Source organism: Protobothrops mucrosquamatus, unplaced genomic scaffold (genome assembly GCF_001527695.2).
Source record: "Protobothrops mucrosquamatus isolate PMUCROS unplaced genomic scaffold, P.Mucros_1.0 scaffold95, whole genome shotgun sequence".
Lineage (NCBI taxonomy): Eukaryota > Metazoa > Chordata > Lepidosauria > Squamata > Viperidae > Protobothrops > Protobothrops mucrosquamatus.
In genome coordinates, this window is record NW_015386470.1 from 216,230 (window position 1) to 235,835 (window position 19,606).

Consider the following 19,606-nt stretch of genomic DNA (forward strand, 5'->3'; position numbering starts at 1 on the left):
ATCAAATAAACTCAAGAAAAAGATATGGTTTAAGAATGGGTCTCCTTAAGCCATCTCCAACATCGTCTTCCACTTGTCTTCTCAGATGAGATGAAACTGAAATGCACTTGACCTGGATCTTGTTTCTATAACCAAGAACTCAATTATTGTTGATTTGTACCCCACCTTTCTGTCTATCAGCCGGCCTGCCAGCATCAACAGTTTCAAGATGCATGGTTGGTATGAACATTTCATTGGAAGAGGTATTATTTCAGTTTCTTGGAGCTTGCAGTTCTTTCTTTTCTATTTAATAAAAAGATAGGCCAGTGCAATCATAAATAAACAGATTTGACTAGAGTGGTTTGGCGGTTATGAATTCCATGTCATGACAATTGTATTGCACATCTAAAAATGAGCTTAAATCAAGAACAAATTAAATGCATACCAAACACTGAAAAACCTGTTTGCTTGTGCTTATTGCCTAAGCCTTTTAAAAAGAAAACAAAAGTTACAGATGCTTACTTGAAGTAATGAAATAACAGAACCATTTATAAATCATTTTTAAAATAAAACCTATTAAATGTTCCCTTGTGATTTCTAGAATAGCTTATAAAGTAGAAAGTGAAAAATGACTTAACTTAAAGAGGAGACAAAATAAATAGAAGGATTGACATGGTTTGAAGAACAAATACAATCATAACTGCTTCAGATAATTTAACAAATGTCTTCTGAACATCTTTATTGCAATTTGGGGGGGGGGATTAGAGATATCATTAAAGTCTTTTGTCAGATGTCTTTTCATAACAAAATCTTCACCATCCCCTATTCTTTCTTCTCTAACTTTCATACTATCCAATTAATTTTCAAATGACTTTGTAGTGCAGCCAGGACACAGAGACATTGCTTGGAATCACTGGGAAGCCACTGATAGTATTAGAGAAGTCACACTGGGAAACAGGGCTCATTTAACTACATCAGAATAAAAGAGAGTTTCAAGAGCCCTTAAGCTCTTGGGTTCATTGATTAGAACAAGGTTACTAGAGGTGCAGTTAATTTATGCTTTTCAGTTTCATTCCCTCTATCTGCCTCTGAAGAACATCCCAGAAACAGATTAATCTGCTTAATCAGCTCTGTGCATATTGGCATGTCTTCCTGTTTCTTTGCCATAAACAAAAATAATGGTTCCTGCTTCACAAAGTTCTTCCCTGCCATTATGTGACTGTTTCTATAAACTCAGGAACAGTTATTCAGAAAAGATGAAACATTTTCAAGAACAAGGTAAAATTGGTAGTCTAAAGGTGGAACAAAATACGCACCTGTGTTTCTATGTGTGTCTTCCTCATCCCTCCTGAAAGTAAAGATAATTTTCTACAGCTTTTGAAAAAAAAAAAAAGAGATTGATTTCCCTATTTTTGTGAAGAGGATGTTTACCTTACCTAACTGTACCAAGAGGCTGAGGATTTCTCTATCTCCATATTTCTTTAACTTCATAGAAACAAAACGATGCATCTGTTCATAGCATTCCAAGCCACAGTTGCAATTCTTAGGAAACTTCATGAGAATTATGCTATGTATAGTTAGACAGTCATCTTGGTTAGTAAGAAAGGAGGAAATGAGACAACCTTTCCCCCACCATAACAAAAAGATCCAAGCACTCTGAAAGCCACTTTGATTAGTTAGTTACACCAGACTCTTTATGCTTGGCCCATTTTTACATTATATCTGTACCTAAACCTTTATTTTTTAACCTCCTCATCATTACAGTCAAAAGCAAACAACTCTTTTATAATTTCTTCTTATCCTTTTGAATCAATGGACCTTTTGGATGTTCTTTTCCAGTCCTTAAAAACCAGGCTTACATAAAATTTCTGCCTGGCGTACATATCACTGGTTCTTACCTCCGCCTTCACCCTTTACAATTACTTAGAAAATAATACGAAATGCTTCTTATGTTCCAAGATAAAAATAGCAGTATATCAGTAAAGAGACAAAATATCATGTTATCTAGGTGGTAAACTAAATATTGAAAGTTGGGTTAAAAAGTTAATACAGTATCACTCAAGTCAAGCTTGTCATCTGGTGATTAAATGGGCATGTTACCTGTCACATAATATTATATAAAGGGAAAAGCTCATAGTAACCTGTCTGAGAAGAGGGTTTTTGTTTTTTTTTTGATAACTAGCAGCACCATTCAGAAAGTCTCCTTCACAGTTCAGGTCTTTGCTTACATAAACAGCATTTTAATCCAATTTGCTATGGAAATCGCTATGATTTGAGTTATCGTGAACAGACAGTAAAGAAAGTGCCACAACAAAGCAAATATGTTGCCAGACTTGGATAGAAGTGTGAGACACTCACAGATTAGCTAGGAATTTATGAATAATTTCAGTTCCCCAACCACATATGAATTGCCATAATGGAGAATCTGTGAAAGGTCTCTATAGTGATATTTCAGAATTTAGTTCCACCCATTGAGGAGCAATGATCAACTGCTGAATAATGATAATAATGGTGACTATTATACCATTGGTTATCCATCTCCCTTAATTATATCCTCATTTTGTTTCACACTTTCATGATACAGATAAATAACCTGTTTTACTTAAGGTGCTTTGAATCAAACTTTCAGACAGGGTTTTCTATTTTTTTTGTCTGTTGTATAATAAACTAAACTTTCCCCTTATTTCATATTGATCACTGATTTGAAAACAAAGAAGATTATTTATCTTGGCCCTCCCTTTCTGTTTCATGTGAGCTGTCCACTCTTTTTCCTTCTCTCATGTTTCAGTGCTAATTAAATACTTACCCCATAATAATCATTGTGGGATATTCATATTGCAAAACAGCCTGGAGTAATGGTTGGGGAAATAGCTTTGCAACAATGCAATAAACTGGCATATTACCGAGCCAACTTCTGTTATAAAATTGCCAAATTATCTTCCACTCTGGAGATGAAAATGTTGACATAGAAAGAATATGGATTGTGTGAACAGCATGTCTTCTCAAATGGAGGCATATTTGGATGTATTTTAGGTTCCTTGTGGTTTATTTTGGTTTTAGCCTGCATCATACAAGTTATCTACTCTTTGAAGCAAACAAACTCCATTCTAATTTTATCTTTCCTTTTTATCTGTTAATTCCAAAATGGAAGGACTAAAATCTGTCCCTGCAGCTGCAGTTTTGAAAGATTCCCACTGGGAGAGTCCTGGCAGCCTAATCAGAGAAGCTGTTAATGAGGTTCACCCTTAAGCAAACTGTGATTACACATGCAGCTTTCCCAGATACTGTCTTCCTGTTCAATAATGTTTCATCACCTGGCATTCAGTTGGGCCATTCAGTCCTTTGGAATACGATTGCTTACCAGCCATTTTTTGTTGGTTACTGTTACATAGTATTTCGAAAATGTGGATCTTAACTTGGGAGAGCAGAGTATTTTTTCTAATTAAGCTTGAATTTTCCTGCCTGTAATCTCGAGTATGTTCTCCAAAAGTGACAGTGTGAATAACAGATGTCTTTCAGTTTATTATAATCTGATAAAGTTGATAGGGCAGCTTTGATTTGTTTGAAATGGGTATCAGGTCATGGACTTGAAAAAGTTCTTTGTACTGAGATAAAGATGTGAGAGAATTTTCTTTGATGTAGCATTTTATGCTGCCTTAAAGCTCCAGAGAAGCCCCTTCTGGAGAGTGATTGGAACTTATTAGAACTACAGGTAGTTCTCATCTTACAACAGTTCATTTAGTGACTGTTCAAAGTTACAACAGCACTGAAACAAATGACTTATGACCCTTTTTCACCTTTACGATCTTTGAGACATCCCCATGGTCATATGATCAAAATTCAGATGCTTGGCAACTGACTCATATTTATGACAGTTGCAGTGTCCTGGAGACAGGTGATCTCCTTTTTCCACCTTCTGACAGGTAAAGTCAATGGGGAAGCCAGATTCACTTAACATCCAGGTTATCAACTTGACAATCTCAATGGTTCACTTAAGAACTGTGGAAAGAAATGTCATAAAATGGGGTAAAACTCACTTAACAAATGTTTCACTTAGAAGTAGAAATTTTGGGCTCAGTTGTGGTTGTAACTCGAGGACTACCTATAATGGAGAACGATTTAGAAGGAAAATGGTGTGAAATCACTTCCTTTTGCTGTTAGACATGGAGGAGTATATTACCTCATGAAGAAACTTCTGGAAATTGGAGGTCACTCCATTTCCCACAGTTTTTACAATCCTATACTGTAAATATTAGCATTTCAATGTTAATGTTACCCTGGTTTTTACAGTACAGCAAACACAGAACCTGAGATTGATTAATCCTGGTTCCACACAAGTACACTTTCACACATGCATAATTATTCCTCTATCCAGAATATGATTGCTGGGTTGGATCTATTGCTTTTCCCCTTAAAGGCATTTTAGTTATCAAGTAGTTTTTCAGTGATTTAAAGTATGATACCAAATCCTATAGAAGTAGTATATTTTATCTGTTTGAGAAAACATTTTAGAATTATTCTCCATATTTTTGAAGTCCGATCCCTTCTCCAATATGTCCCACATTTTTAAACATAGGCTGCCTCCTATGTGATATCATTCTATGTTTGACTGGAAATATGAAAAACAGTGATTGCATTTTTATCAAAAGTTCCTCCTTGTAAATTAAATGAAGCAAGAAAAAATGTGATATTATAAAGTCATGAGCATTACTATAGAAAAGTCAGGATTTCCTTTTCCCTACACAATTCATCAACCTCTATTTTATACTCATTATAAATATTACTTGTATGTTTTGTGTCATAAAGTCAGGTTTAGTATTTGCTTGTTTAAATAAACTGTGAGATGAAAAGGATTTTTTGTTACTTACATGAATGATTCAGTCTTTCGACACCACAAATTCTGTTCTTCCTTCCTTCCTTCCTTCCTTCCTTCCTTCCTTCCTTCCTTCCTTCCTTCCTTCCTTCCTTCCTTCCTTCCTTCTTTCCTTCCTTCCTTCCTTTTTAAATGATCCTGTCAGGTTTCTCTTCTTATTCCTGTACTCTTCAGTTTGTTAAAGAATTGATTATATTCAGCCTTTGGAAATCTGAAATTGATATTACCCAGAAAGTTTCCACTTTTCCACCAGATATATGGTGAAAGGTTGATACAATCCCATAGTTTATAAGAAACCTGTTATGGTACAGCTCTGCAAATCATTATGAAATTAAGAAATGAGAAGTTTATGCTATTTTGGATCCCCCCTCCCAAATGAGTTAAAAAATAGGTAATAACTTTTATTGATCAGACATCACTTGTTGAAATAGTATTTTCAAATCATTAATTCACTCCCACCAGGCAATCTCAAAAGGGTTATCAGGGGGAGTGCTGCTTAGACCTGACTGAGGTGATTTTGATTCACCTTGGTAAAGAGCTCAGTTCAATATGTAATTTTCTTACATATTTTCCTTAACTAAGTACTTTGCATTTTTTCAAAGGTCATGTTTGTCTGCTACCTCTGACAACAGATTTTTAAAAACCAAAATATTTTCTTCATCTAATGCTTTTTGGGTGATGTTGCATGTTTTCATGTTTTGACTTTAGAAGCAAAAATGAATGCTGGAGCATTTAGTAGGCTAGGTTCAGATGCGGAGTGATAGGGACACTGTGTTATGTGTGTAGGACCCTGCTGCTTCATGAGTTGTATTGGTTGCCAGTTGAACCTAATTCAAGGTGCTGATTATCAGCTTTAAAGCCTTCAAGGCTTAAGGCAGAGGTCTTCAAACTTGGCCCTTTTATGACTTGTGGATTTCAACTCCCAGAATTCCTCAGCCAGGCACGCTTGTAATTTCTAAGTCTTCTATAGCAAAATGCCCTGCATCAGTGGCCTGCAATTCAGACATGAGTATGCCCATTGCGAGGAGTAATGTGTAGGGAGGAAGGCCTTGATAGAGAAAGAGAGAAGATCTGTTACCAAGGCAACACACATTATTTAAGCACATGGGAAAATAGAGAATTATGAAAACTAAAGGAAGGTGTCCTCCTATCTGCATTAAGATAAAAGAGGGAAGAAGGAAGCAGGTTCATATTTGCAAGATTCTTTCCTATAGCATTCTAATAGAAGTAGTTTTAAGTCTATGAAGCATCTGTTTCTCAGTCTGGTCTATTTTATATGGTTGTTACTGGGACAGTAGGTGAGAAATTGGTCAGAAAGAAAAATTGGAATGGAAGCTATTGTTATCATAACACAGGATCTGTTGGGTAAAGTTTGTACAATGTTGTTCTAAGCTAACTTGATAAAGGATTGAACTTTAGTTTTGTTGTTGTTGTTGATAATGATGTAACTTCATAGGCATTGTTCTGATATTCTGTTTATAGATATTCATTCTATCTATTCATCTGGGTCAAGTGGTGTGAGGTAGAGAAGTAGAGATCTACTTCCAGGGAGAATAAAGTCTTCCAGAACCCAGCATTAAACTGGAACCCAGATCCAAAATAATATAGGTAGGCAGGCCATACAACCAGAAAATGATTGGCGATCTTGACAGTAGGAATGACTTCAGCAGGAATGCAATCTTGGGGAAATGATCCATCACTTCACCCTTGAGAGTGCAGAACATCCATCATAAAATGCAGGGAGAGAGTTCTTCAAGGACCCAAGAGTACTGGCAACATTAAAAGAATTGGTAGATTTGCCCGAGACATCCTTGGCTTGGTAAGACTTGATATGTGTCCACAAAAGTTCCAAGTGAGCAGGGGAAGCATTTTTGTAGGCCAACCTAATGTGCCACAGGATTGTTGTTGTAGTTAGGGCAGCCATGATGACTTAATAGCCAATTCTCAGTTTAAGGGGAAAGGGACCAAACTCTGGGCAGCCTGCACCACTGGGGTCCTCCACGTGGCCTGAGAGCAAAGGAACCGCCACCAAAGAAATTAAAACCAGTATTTTTTTCCTTTTTTTACGGTTTGTAACATTTTATTAGATTATGGAATAAAATACAAAAGCAAATAGTAGGACACAGTGGGAAGGAAAAAGGGGAAAAAAGTGAGGGGGAGAAGGGAAAAAGAAAAGATATTGACTTCCAACTTCCTCTGTTGCAGTAGAATGAAGCATTAACATTGAACCTCAACTTTTTACTTTTCCATAATAGTATAAACTAGCCATTTCTATAACAACAAATGAATCTAATCAGTAAAACCCAAAATCTCCCCCCTCCTCCTTTTTTCAGTCATCAGGTTTTTGACACCTTGCTAAGCACTGGTGGTACTCAAATATTGTCATGTCCTAAAAGTGGTACAATCTGTGAAAAGGTTGAAAAGCCCTGCTTTAGTTCAAACATTGTTGCTGTATGATGCACTATTTCACTGAATTAAAGCTTATTAATGGACAAACAGACATGCATGTTTTAGTAGTATATAGATGGAGTTTACAAATGTACTCGCAGTCTTTTATTGAATTGGATTTTTGCTTCTAGTTGCCATTTACAATTGGACTGAACTCTTCAAATTAAATTTCAGATTTGAATGGAATTGACACTTTAGCTGGAGCTGCAAATTAGAATTGGATATTTTCTGGTTCACATCTCTGTTGTGCTTATATTAGTTCAGCCATTTTGTTTTTTTTCTTCAGAAGAACAATCCTGGGATCTGAATTCACAGGAAAGATATTTGGATTTTAGAAAATGTTGTGGCTGCTAATGTCAACCAAGTATGCAAGAGAACATCCCAGAAATGGATGCTGCTGTGATCTGTAAATTCTGTGTTAAAATATTTACATTACTCATGCACGTATATGAATTGTATGGTGAAAAAAGCATCATTACATACTCAACTATGGAGATAAAAGACATTTATTAATGCAGATAAGTTTTACTTGTAACATTAAATTAATAGTTATTTGAATGCAGATGAATTATTTAAATCCTCCTTTTCTTTTGACATAGATGCAGTCTGAAGTGGACTATAAAAATAGCATCTGGGTCTGTCCTTGAATGAACTGCTACTACTGATGGGCTGAAGTTACAATTCATCTTAGCTGATTCATTAATTACTTCATTTCCCCCCCCCCCTTTGATTCTCTCCCTACTAACTAATCTGAAGAGATGAGATTGGGCCTCTTTGTCAGACTTCCAACACAGAGTCATGTTGTGATTTTCTAACCTTTTGAAATAGAGTACACAGGTACGTCAGTACTGATCTTTAATTGATTCTGGGAGGCATGATGAATACCAAAACTGATGAATGCCAACCAACCACTTGACTTACCCCGTGACCCTTTTCCTATATTAACGACCTTCCCATCTTGGCTGACTTCCTATCAACCCTCTACGGCCATCCCATTCTTCCTTTTGCAGCAACCTTCCTGGCATGGCTGATTTCCTATCCATTCTCCATGGCTGTCCCCCTTTTCCTATCGTGGTGTGTTGACTACCAAACAAACAACAAGTATGAGGACAACATTTTCACATCAAAATGAGTTGATACTGAATTTGACCAGTTTTGAAGCAGTTGAGTACTGAGGTACCACTGTATTGGCTTTTCCTATAGGCCTTTCTGGCAATATTTGGTAGAACTACATCCTTCATGAGCCTCTAGACATTGGTTTCTGGGATGTTGTGTATTCGGTTAAATTTGTTAATCTTCTAGTCCACAAACTGTAAATTCATAAAACATCGTCACCCATTTTAAAAGCTTCTAATCTGTGTGTCTGGATCCAGGGGAAAGTGGAAAGGTGATGGGAGCAGACCCTGTTCCATATAGCTCCTGCTTGTCTTATCACATCTTTGTAGCTGTCAAATCTGGATTGATATGGAGAAGTGTTTGTGTGTGAGTTGGGACAATATATGGTAGGAAAGTTTTAATGAATGAGAGGGTGTTGGTGAGTGGCTAGCAGGAAACCTTCTTGTGTTCTGGAGATTTTTGAAAATTAGAATCTAGGTTTGATTATTAAGTGTAGTTCAGAATTCACTGTCCTTTATCCTTGTACAGTCCATTACAATGATACACCATCAGATAACATGTTGCTATCATGTCATGAACTATGGCTGCCTTGTGAAGTCTATCAAAATGGGGGGGTGGGTAAATCAATGTTGTTCTGTTCCACAGTTATTCAAAACTTCAACAGAGGGCACCCTTCATATTATTCTTAACAAGTGTGAGATGCCTCTGTCCATGGCTATTTTATAATTACTGTTTGGATTGAGCTGGGAAATTCCTTTTCCTCTATTGTCCATATATAATCAAGGTTGCCCCAGATATGGAGAGAAAAAGCCAAAGTGGTTCCAGTGGTGGTAAGAGCACTTAGAGTGGAATTCCTAAACTGGGGGAGTGACTCCAACTGATCCCAGGTTCTTTGTTCAGAAGAGAGCAGTGCTAGGAACGCTAAGATACTGCAGATAAATATTCTTTAAGCATCCTATGTCAGCCAATCCAGCATCAGGCATGGAATAGTTTCTTCAATGTTTCAAAAATTAAAATAGAAATGCTGCCTAGACTATAGGACACCCTAAACTTGACATTTAACGAAAGCCCTCCTCCTGACAGACATTTCTAGCCAATTAGAGTGAATCAAAGCATCTTATTGGGATCAACTTGACAGTTCATAGGGAAGTTAAACAAATAAAAGAAATCAAACTGAGTGGCTGGAAGGCTTTTTTCACTTAATCCTCACTACTGATAATATTTGGTTCCAAATTACATTGTTGAACACATTTAAGACATTTGACAAAATATTCTTAGGCCCTAAATTGGGTTGGGTGCAGATGGAGTATCTCTACCATGACTGTTGGATTTAATATTATTTTTCATATCTGGTTTATATTTTTCCCCTTTTGTCTCATTAAAAATTACCTATACTAGTGGCTTTGAGGAGTCTCTAGGGTCTGTGCTCAAGGATTCTGTGAGTGGCAACAGTGTTTGCATCTCTGCCCTTTGTAGAGGCTTAATTGATCCATCTATTAATTTGATCTAGACATTTTCTGTCATTCAAAATTTTCATTAGCACTCTAAGCAGACACTTTTTCCTTCAGTAAAGGTGTCACAAAATGTGTTAGCCTACATGGACCAGATCAGGAAATTTCATTTACTTGATAATAATTAAACCTACCCACTGAAAATTGGAATATATCCTCAGCAAACCTCTTCTGTATGGTTCCATTCTAAGGGGGCTCAGAAGTCTGATAGATCATCATAGCATCCTACTTAATTACATGAGCTTCCATTATAATTGCTTACAATTTGTGGAACTTGCAAGATGATGCAGTTGATAAAAAAATGTAAGGCAGGAAACTGTTACAAACACACACTAATGCACATCAAAAACCTCCTGCCCATTTCAAGAAAAGGGAGTGATAAATTGAAAGGATGGAGGCACCTGAAGTAGGAAGGGATGACAAGAGTTTTAATCTCCACCCTTCCCTCAGCAAGTTATTAATTTCTACCCATTCTACAATGATTCTGGAATCCAGTGTGCATTTTGGAAGTCATGTTTATTCTGAGGTCCTGAACAAGAAATTAGTTTGGAACAGGAAACAGGACAGTTATTATAAGATAAGCGGTAATCAGGAAAAGGAAGAGGAGGAGGAAAAGTGGAGGGACAGATTTTCTACACTGATTCAAAATGTATTAGAGACAAGGGGACAACAATTTAGGGGGAAGGCAATGAGGAAGAACATAGGAAGGAACAAGAAGTATTTTGTGTAGTTGGAAAGATAGGAATGGAACTGAGACAAACAACAGCATGATTAATTAGTGCAGTCAAGGTTCAGCAGTAGAAGCCGAGAGGGTGTCATAGACCATGCAAAAGTTCTTAGAAGACTACATTGTCCTGTTTGTAGGGAATTGTGTACATATGATGTTGAGATCCCAAGTGGAGTTGGCCACCTCTTTTAGTCGACTCCAGATATGATGTTATTGTCTTGAGACCTGTGGTTCTGGAACCATATGCAAGAGCACTCACAGATGGAAGTCAAGAAAATCAAGATGATGGCTTTCATCTGCAATACACATAAAAAGGGGGAGAGGCTACCATTTTGTCTTTTTGACTTCTCCCTCAGATATTCCTTCATTTAACAGTGTTTTCAGTTTCATTGCATCTCTGTAAACATGCCTGTAGTGATATGTGCATTAAAGCTTATATTCAGATCCCTGCATATAGGTGCTGAATTTCAGTGTTCCTGTTTCTACTCCATCCTTTTAAGTTATATGTGGGACCCATTCTGGGGTGCTACTCAGCTTTCCATTGATCCATTTATTTTTTCTCTTGTCACATTTACCATAGTACCTAGTAATGATGCTGAAAATTGAGATTAATTTTCCTGAGTTAGATATTGATACAAAGAATAGAGAAATTTTAATTGGTGGTACTTATTCTGTGATTATGCTAAATGCCTCCCCCCCTTTTTTTTGGATACCAGAGGATTGATTGCATCCAAAAGAAACAAATGCCTTTGTTTCCTGTTAGTTTCACTATGGAATCAAGGTACTTCTTGCTGACCACAGACTAATGTTGTAAATGCTGCAAAATAACACAATTCCACCTTTGTGTAAACATGAGTTCTCCCATAAGTTAGGAGATGGAATAAGCAAGCACATGAGAGGAAGACAGACATTGCTACAGCTTTGTTTATATTTAGCAGGAGAAAATGAAAGGATGTTTTGTTAACCATCATATACTGTTTAAAGCTCATTCTACAAACATCTACTCCACCATGTGGTCTTCAGCAGCTAATGCTGGTCTGTCCACTCTGCCTTTGTTTTATGAAATTGTATTTTGTGAACTCTTTTAGAGATATAGTTTTATGTAAGGAAAATGGTTGGCTGAAAAAGTCCCGGTGTATGTAAATAGTAAATAAAGAGGTGGCACAATAACAAGAAATTAGGTGTGAATTTAACCTGAGCAAGTAACAACATGAACATCTGTCAAGTAAAGTTGGGCAAGATCTTCTTGACCCACTACAAGGCCAGATTCTCCACCTTGAAAATTCATTTTGGTAACTCATCCCAATTCATCTGAATTCTAGCATGTTATTTCAGAAGTTTGTAGCCTTGAATTCCCATGATCTAGCCTGAAAAAAATGACTGTTTTGGGTTTGGTACTTTTCCAAAACAGAGTATAATAGGATCTGCAGGAAATTTAGAATATTTTAAATAGAGATATCATGCCAAATTGAATAAAAGTCAATGCAGGACATTTGAGCTACATCCTTTTACATTTTTTAAAAATCCATATAACATTTTTGTTTCAACAGAACAGAATGAAATCTACAGGGGAAGTGTATTTTTTTAAACTGACAAAAATTACTGAGTAGATTGGAATTAACTACTTGGGGTAGACTCTGGGGAGATTAATTCATTATACGAATCTCCTAATTTCTTCACATAATTCTTTATGTAAAAAGAAAGCATTGTTCTTAAGACAGCCAGATGGTAAGACTTCCACAAAACGTCTTACAACTTCTAAGTGAATGCAGTGGAAAACAATAAGACAAAGAAAAGGCTCAAATTTTAAAATCACTCTTTTTGATGGGCAGTGCCTTCTTTTCTCTATAACACAACTACGTTTCTGAACTGCATATCAGACCAGAGCTTATAAAGGAGAGGACTTTGAACCAAGAACAGGACAAATGAATTATGAAATATTCTATTTCTCCAGTGGCCTTCATAATGGCGCTGCCTTATTCACAGATTATTCAGAAATGTATAGGGCTTGTAAATGTGAGCTCTAGACGTAGTGATTGGGGGACATGATTATATGATACAAATTAATGGAACTGAGTTTCAGCTCTGGTTTCACTTGTCTGGAAGGTATTACTACTTTGATATGGCCCAATAGGCAGGCATCTTGTGACCTTCCTATCCTCGAATAACATATAATTTACTAATGACTGGTAGAAATTCAAAGAGATCATGCAAAATGCATATTGTTTCAGAGAGTGAATGTCGAGATAAACCCTGCTCTGAAGTGTCCAATGTCCCTGCAATTAATAGCTTCCGAAAAGGCTATTACGAATAATAGATTGATGTTTTAATGAAGAAAATTCTGTACATAGTCTTTTAGGTATTATTTTATTTTATTTTATTCCATCCAGTGTCTTTTGCTATTATAAGTTATACATTTATCACCCTTCCGGCAGAACTCATGCCTCGAAATAAAGCAATATACAGTTTTGTCCCCTTCATAGAATATGGGGGTGTCTTCCCTCCTCCCTCTGCTTATTTAGTTTCAAATTCCAAGCCTTCACACTGCTACCGTTGTGATTTGTACTTGTGGGGGTTTTGTGGGATATTATCTACGCATTCACCAAGTACTGATCCAATGAACTGGCATTTCCTCACAAAGCAGATGAAGAGTCTGTACAGTTCTTTTTGTAATAAATCATGGCCGTGAAAAAGGATTTCTTTAAGTCCTTTAGTCCATTCTTGTCCATCTCACTCACCTTCAGGGACTAGGTCTATAAGAAACTCCTAAGGCATATAGTAGGTAGTCGAAATAAAAAGGCAGGGGAATCAAAAGAAGAAAAGTCAGAGGTTCCAGTGATTTTCTGTTGATTGAATACTCTTGAAAGCAAGGCAGGATAGTAAGAAAAATAAGCAAACGAAAAATAAATCACATCTTCAGGCATGTTATTAGATCAACAATAGCAAGCAGCTGAGGGCCCTTTCAAGAGAAAATGATACCTAGAGAGCGGAGTATAAGAATTGCTTCTTACAGGGCATTTTATACATAAGTGCAGAGTGTACATGCACCCTGTCACTATACAAGATTGTTTCAGATGTAACTTTTGCAGTCATAGGTTCAGCTCTTCTTCAGTGTTCATTTATAACAATCTTAAAGGAATCTTACATCTGAAACAACAACTTTCATACTGTCACACTTGTACAATCAATTTGTGCCTATGCAGGGTAGAAATAGACTTAAGGAGCTTGAGGGCTGCATGGATATAAATCTATAGTTTTACATGGGCTGATCATATCTTCTCTTAGTCTTGAGTATTAATAGATTCCCTCCTAAAATTCCAGTCACCAATCTGTGTTAGATGAGTAGAAGCCAGACATTTCTAGTAAGAGACCATAGTACTCTTTGCCAATGCCATATTTTGGCTGCAAAAATTCATATGGCCACTAAATAGCAGTAAAGAGACAAAGATTCTATACCTATTGCCATCCAGTGGTCAACTGGATTTTTGCAGCTGTAGCATTTATTCTCTGCATTTTGGAGTGGCCTTGTATCTACTATAGTTTCTGACCTGGGAATACAGTAAACAGTAGTGCAATGCTGGAGGGTCAAAGCTTCTATGTTGATATAGCTGGGGTTGACTTCCAACTTCTATCCAGAATTATGGATTATTACCCCAGTGTTATAGGTTGGCCATTGATATTTAAACAATAAAATTTTCTACATGTATTAAAGTAAATATATCAATTCACTGTGGCTTCCTCTCTGGTAAGTAGGTTTAATACTGCAGCTTAAGGTTAAGCGATTTAATGAGGTAGAAGTTGTTTTATAAACTATCTTCCATTCAGAAGGTCTATCTTAATTGTTCTGTGGATTACAAACTGTTTAATTTTTCTTTTAATATTGCTCTGTATTCACCATTTTCTGCTTCTAGCTGGGCAATATGTTGATTTATTCTCTCTTATTCCTGCATCAGTTTGTGGGATTCGCTCCACTTTTTTTCATTTATATTTTATACTAGCTGTACCCAGATGGTGCTGTTTTTCAAAAAAAGCATGTTTTTACCTGTCACAGGTGTGACATCTATATAATATAGGTATATAAAAACACGCACGTATTCGAATGCAACGTTGTGTCAAAATTTCAAAGCAATCGGTGAAGAACTTTTGGAGATTTAAGATTTTGAACAAACGAACATTTACATTTTTATTTATATAGATAATATAATAGGACGACAATCAGAGAGGTCTACACATCTGCTAAGTCAAGATTAAACAATGTTAATGGATTTTTGCAATTTGTAATTTGTAAACCATAATTTATAGCTTAATGATTCCAGTCATTAGGGCTGAATTGACCAAGAGTGGCGAGCATAGGGTATGACACAGTCAGCTTTGCACTACATCATGTACAATATATTGGGAACTGATTTCCTGATCTTTGTTTTCATAGGTGTTCCTTGATGGGCTTTGATTTAAATCGGCACTGGGTAGATCCCTCTCCTTGGGCTCATCCTACACTATACGGTATAAAGCAGCTAATTATTCAGATGCACAGCAATCCGGTGAGTGAACAGTGAAAATATAAAATAACTTCCCTTTTTTTCACCAATTGACAAATGTTGATTTAAGGTTACTCTCAGAGTTTGTGACAAATATTCTGGATTTTTTTTTATTGAACATGTTTCTATAGAAGCCTGCTTTTGCAAAAGCTGCTTTTTTGTCTTTCCTGAGTCTTTCCATTATCATTTTCATCCCCCTTTTTCCCACAAGGAAACCAGGCTCCTTTGAGTCAAGCTTGCCTTTTGTGATTTCATGGACCCATCAATTTATTTTCTTGGCAATAATATTCACGTGATTTGCCATCACCTTTTTTTTTCATTTTTTAAAAAAAAATTCAGTGTACATCTATGGGATTTGCTTATGGTCTCCCACTTGGGTACTAACCAGTTCAGACCCTGCATAGCTGCTCAAGATTATCCAAGATAGGCTAGATGTTTCCCCTGTTCCAGGCCAAAACAACCTAAAAACTAGGGAGTGCAACAGTTGACAACCAAGCTCAATTAAAAGGCAGACCAAAGGCAGCCTGGTGTTGGGGCACTTGTTATCTTACAGATACCCAAGAGGACAAACAAGTCTTCCTTGTTTAAAACAAGGCAGCCAGGGAGAGCAGTTGTCCTCGTGGGATGCACAAGCTTTTCAGGTGGAAAGCTACATTTCCTTGGCTAAAAACTTGTTGAGGCTGACCCCACAAAGAGGACATGTCAGGATAAAAAAAATTAGTTGAACCACAATTAAAAAAAAGAATTTTGTCTTAATTTATTTAAATTAATTAAATTTATAGATGATAACTCCCCATGTATTTCAAGCTTTCCCTCTTTATCACACGAAATGTACATTCAGCAGCAAATTGTTGAGGACTGCTTGGGATCCCAAAGCTACAGCTGATGAACTTCTGAACCAGTTCCATGTTCCATACATCAGATGACATCTTTGTGATAAATTCACAAATATGCAAGATTCCGCAAGAATATTTGTTATGCATCATATCCCAATATTGGTTATACTAATATTCTCACAATTTTAGGGGCACCACCTTCAATAGCAATAGCAATAGCACTTAGACTTATATACTGCTTCATAGTGCTTTACAGCCCTCTTTAAGTATTTTACAGAGTCAGCAGAGTCAGGATCCTGACAATCTGGGTCCTCATTTTACCAACCTCAGAAGGATGGAAGGCTGAGTCAAAGCTTGAGCCAAACTCCTGGTGTGAACAATGAGTTAGCCTGCAGTGCTGCATTCTAACCACTGCACCACAACAGTTCTTCATAATTATCAAATCATATTTCAGCAAGTGTTGGAAACTAACTTAGTCAGCCTGAGAATACATACATAAGGACATCAGTTAATGCATGATCTGAATTCAACATAATTGATTTAATAATATTCTAATTGTAGTGGGCACAGGGTCACTGCAAGAGTAATAGCCTTAGTGATACAATATCAAAGAATGTTATTTAGTGTATGTTAAGGGAGCATTGCTATATGAAATTTAAAGCTGAAGAGAAATGGCATTTGCAAATGTTATGTAAACAGCTACAGATGTTACTCATTCACACATACAACATACAGTTGCTGCTAATCTAGGAAGATGGATTAAGGAAAGAGGAAGAGTAGAAGACAGACATTTATTGAATAAGTGGCATCAAAGTCCAAAAGGTTTATTGAGTATATCAGGGCTTTTCAACCTTTTCACCCATTGTGCCACTTTTAGGATATGGCAACATCCGAGTACCACAGTCACCTAGCAAGGTGTCAAAAACTTGATGACCAAAAAAAAAAAAAAAAAAGGAAAAAAGTGATAAAGTATAGGTAGTCCTCGACTTACAACAATTCACTTAGTGACTGTTCGAAGTTACAATGGCACTGAAAAAGTGCCCCCCAAGTTACAGCCAAGCAAGACACCTGCCTGCCCGCCCGGCCACGCTCTTCCTCCTGTCCGAGGTTTTCATTGTTCTGAGCATTTCTGTAGAGGATTGGCAGCGGGGATGGGGTGGGGGGTTGTTTGGTTTTTATTCCCCCCCCATCTGCTGGGTGGTTGCAGCAGGTTTTGATCACTTCACATGACCCTGGGACAATGTAATTGTCATAAATATGAATCAGTTGCCAAGCATCTGAATGTAAATTACAAGACCCTGGAGATGCTGCAACATTCCAGCTGATGGGGGTTCTTCTGGGCTCAGCAGAAGTGCCAGGATCAGCGCCGAGCGCCAGCTGGAGCCTGGCGCTGATCCTGGTGCTTCTGCTGAGCTCTGACAGCCCTGCAGCTCCAGCCATCTCTCACTCAGGCTTGTGCGGTGCTGCCACCGGTTCAGCTCATTCCCCTTCCCCACTACCACTTTTCTAGGATGGTCACATACCACCTGCCAGGTGCCAATGTACCACAGGTGGTACCCGTTGAAAAGCCCTGGAGTATATGACCTAAGAAAACCCTCTTAGTGCAAAAAGAAGTGGATCGGAAAATATAAAATAAATAACAGTATTTTACTAAAGAAGGTATTTGGATTTTATAGAAGGCTCTTGTTGAGTAAAACTCTTGATACTCCATCTCTCAGTGACAGCTTTTCCTTTCAGGGAATGATAGCATATTGAAGCACATGTTGCTATTCCATTTTTTCATGTGTATGTGTCTGTGCTAGATATTACTGCATCTGATTATACATACACACATTGTAAGTAAACAAACACATATGGTTAGTTTTGTGGCTGTTCCAGAAATAGAGATTGCTGTTTATTGTTAAGCTAGCAGAGCTGCAGTGCAACTTTCTCTCAACCTGCTGGAATCGTATTTATTCCTGGCCAGGTAACAAACTGAAGTATCATGCAAATGGCTCTGTTTTTGCTGGGAATAAGAGAGTCAGGAAGAAAGAGACAAGCAGGGATTAAAGAATAAGAGCTGGAGCAAATATGTGGCTAGCATGAAGGGCATAGGCATCTGGGGAAATTTTTAAAAAAGTCAAGATGGCAACCATAACCATATATTCAAAGAATCAGAACTTCAGTCTATGGTTGTGAGAACCAACTTGATTTTATTGACCCTCTCCACAGAGGTCCCTGATTAAGAAGAACAATAAATGAAATGAAGCAGAGTATGGATGACAAAAGTGCATTGTTTTTGTCAGGCCAAGGAGCAGAGATTGCATGGTGTTCCAAGGATCACATTTCCCTAAATTGTGGCGCATTGTTTATGTTTAAATGTAATTAATAGAATCAAGATCACATGAAGCGTTAATACCACTTTATAACGCCTCGGTAAGGCCACACTTGGAATACTGCATCCAGTTTTGGTCACCATGATGTAAGAAAGATGTTGAGACTCTAGAAAGAGTGCAGAGAAGAGCAACAAAGATGATCATTGGGCTTATGCTTTGCAGGGGGTTTGTCTGTCTCTCTGTCTCTGTGTCTGTGTGTTGAATTAATAAAGACTCAGGTTATGTGTCCTTCTGTTCAAGATCTTATGAGTTTTGGGGTAGATCTCCGTCAAGACTGTGGTCAGGGGTAGAATATTTCACTACTATTGTTAAAGTCTTAAGCAAGATCAGTTGAAAACAGGTCTAAGAAGAAATGTTTCACACTTCAATCTTATGTATATATTGTCTTCTAAGGAAGAACCACTGGATTCAGTGGAACTTGTTCCCAGATAGCCAGGAGCTGGATTGCTATTTCAATGTCTCATTAGTTATACCAAGGATTGAAAACGTTATTCACTGAATGTATCTAATTAACACAACTTGCGTGAATACATGTTCAGGCCTGACTGCAGTGGGATAAATATCCTGTGTAAACATTGCTGGATCACTTTCCAAACAGTAAGTGATTTGTCTGTGTTATGGAGTGTAATCTTTTATTTTCAGAATAAAATTAATGGTGAAACCCTAGGGAACAAGTAAATCTCAACAAAATTATGCAGATACTGTAGATTTATTTTAGCTAAGCTAGCTGAAATGCAGCTTTTTCTCTACTTAACATATTTTCCATTAAACATTACATGGCCCACCCTGGGCCTAGGTTTTCCCACACAGAGATTTTCCTAATATGAAAGGTCTGCCTTCACCAGGAGAGAAGTTGATCCTATTTGGTTCTTTCCCCTGCATTCTCCATTCCTAGTTTTTCCCTGGCATCTTCTTTCATTCTGAGAAATGCTTTCTGTCACAGGTCTCCCCTCACCCACCCAATTTCCTGACACTCTCTGCTTGTGTCTTCCTGTTTTCATGCCAAGATTCAGTGTCATGATAACAAATCATCAGGAAAAGAATTTTAATCCACTAGACTCTTGCCAAACCATTTAAAAAACTTCCGTTTCATTATTTTTGAATTCCTGTGACTTTGCAAAACTTCTAGTTTGGAGCAAGTGTTCATGTTCTTTGTTTCAGGTTGGGTACTTACTTCTATCTGCACAAGATGGCTCTACAGTA

General features: G+C 37.2%; 1 protein-coding gene across 1 annotated transcript in view; it reads left to right on the plus strand.

Moving 5' to 3' along the window:
- The window catches only part of AGBL4 (ATP/GTP binding protein like 4), a 196,927-nt gene that overhangs the window by 49,070 nt on the left and 128,251 nt on the right, over window positions 1–19,606 (plus strand). The window contains exon 4 of the mRNA XM_015812538.1: window positions 15,084–15,195. Within this exon, the coding sequence (XP_015668024.1) occupies window positions 15,084–15,195 (112 nt within the window). The remainder of the gene's footprint in view (window positions 1–15,083; window positions 15,196–19,606) is intronic.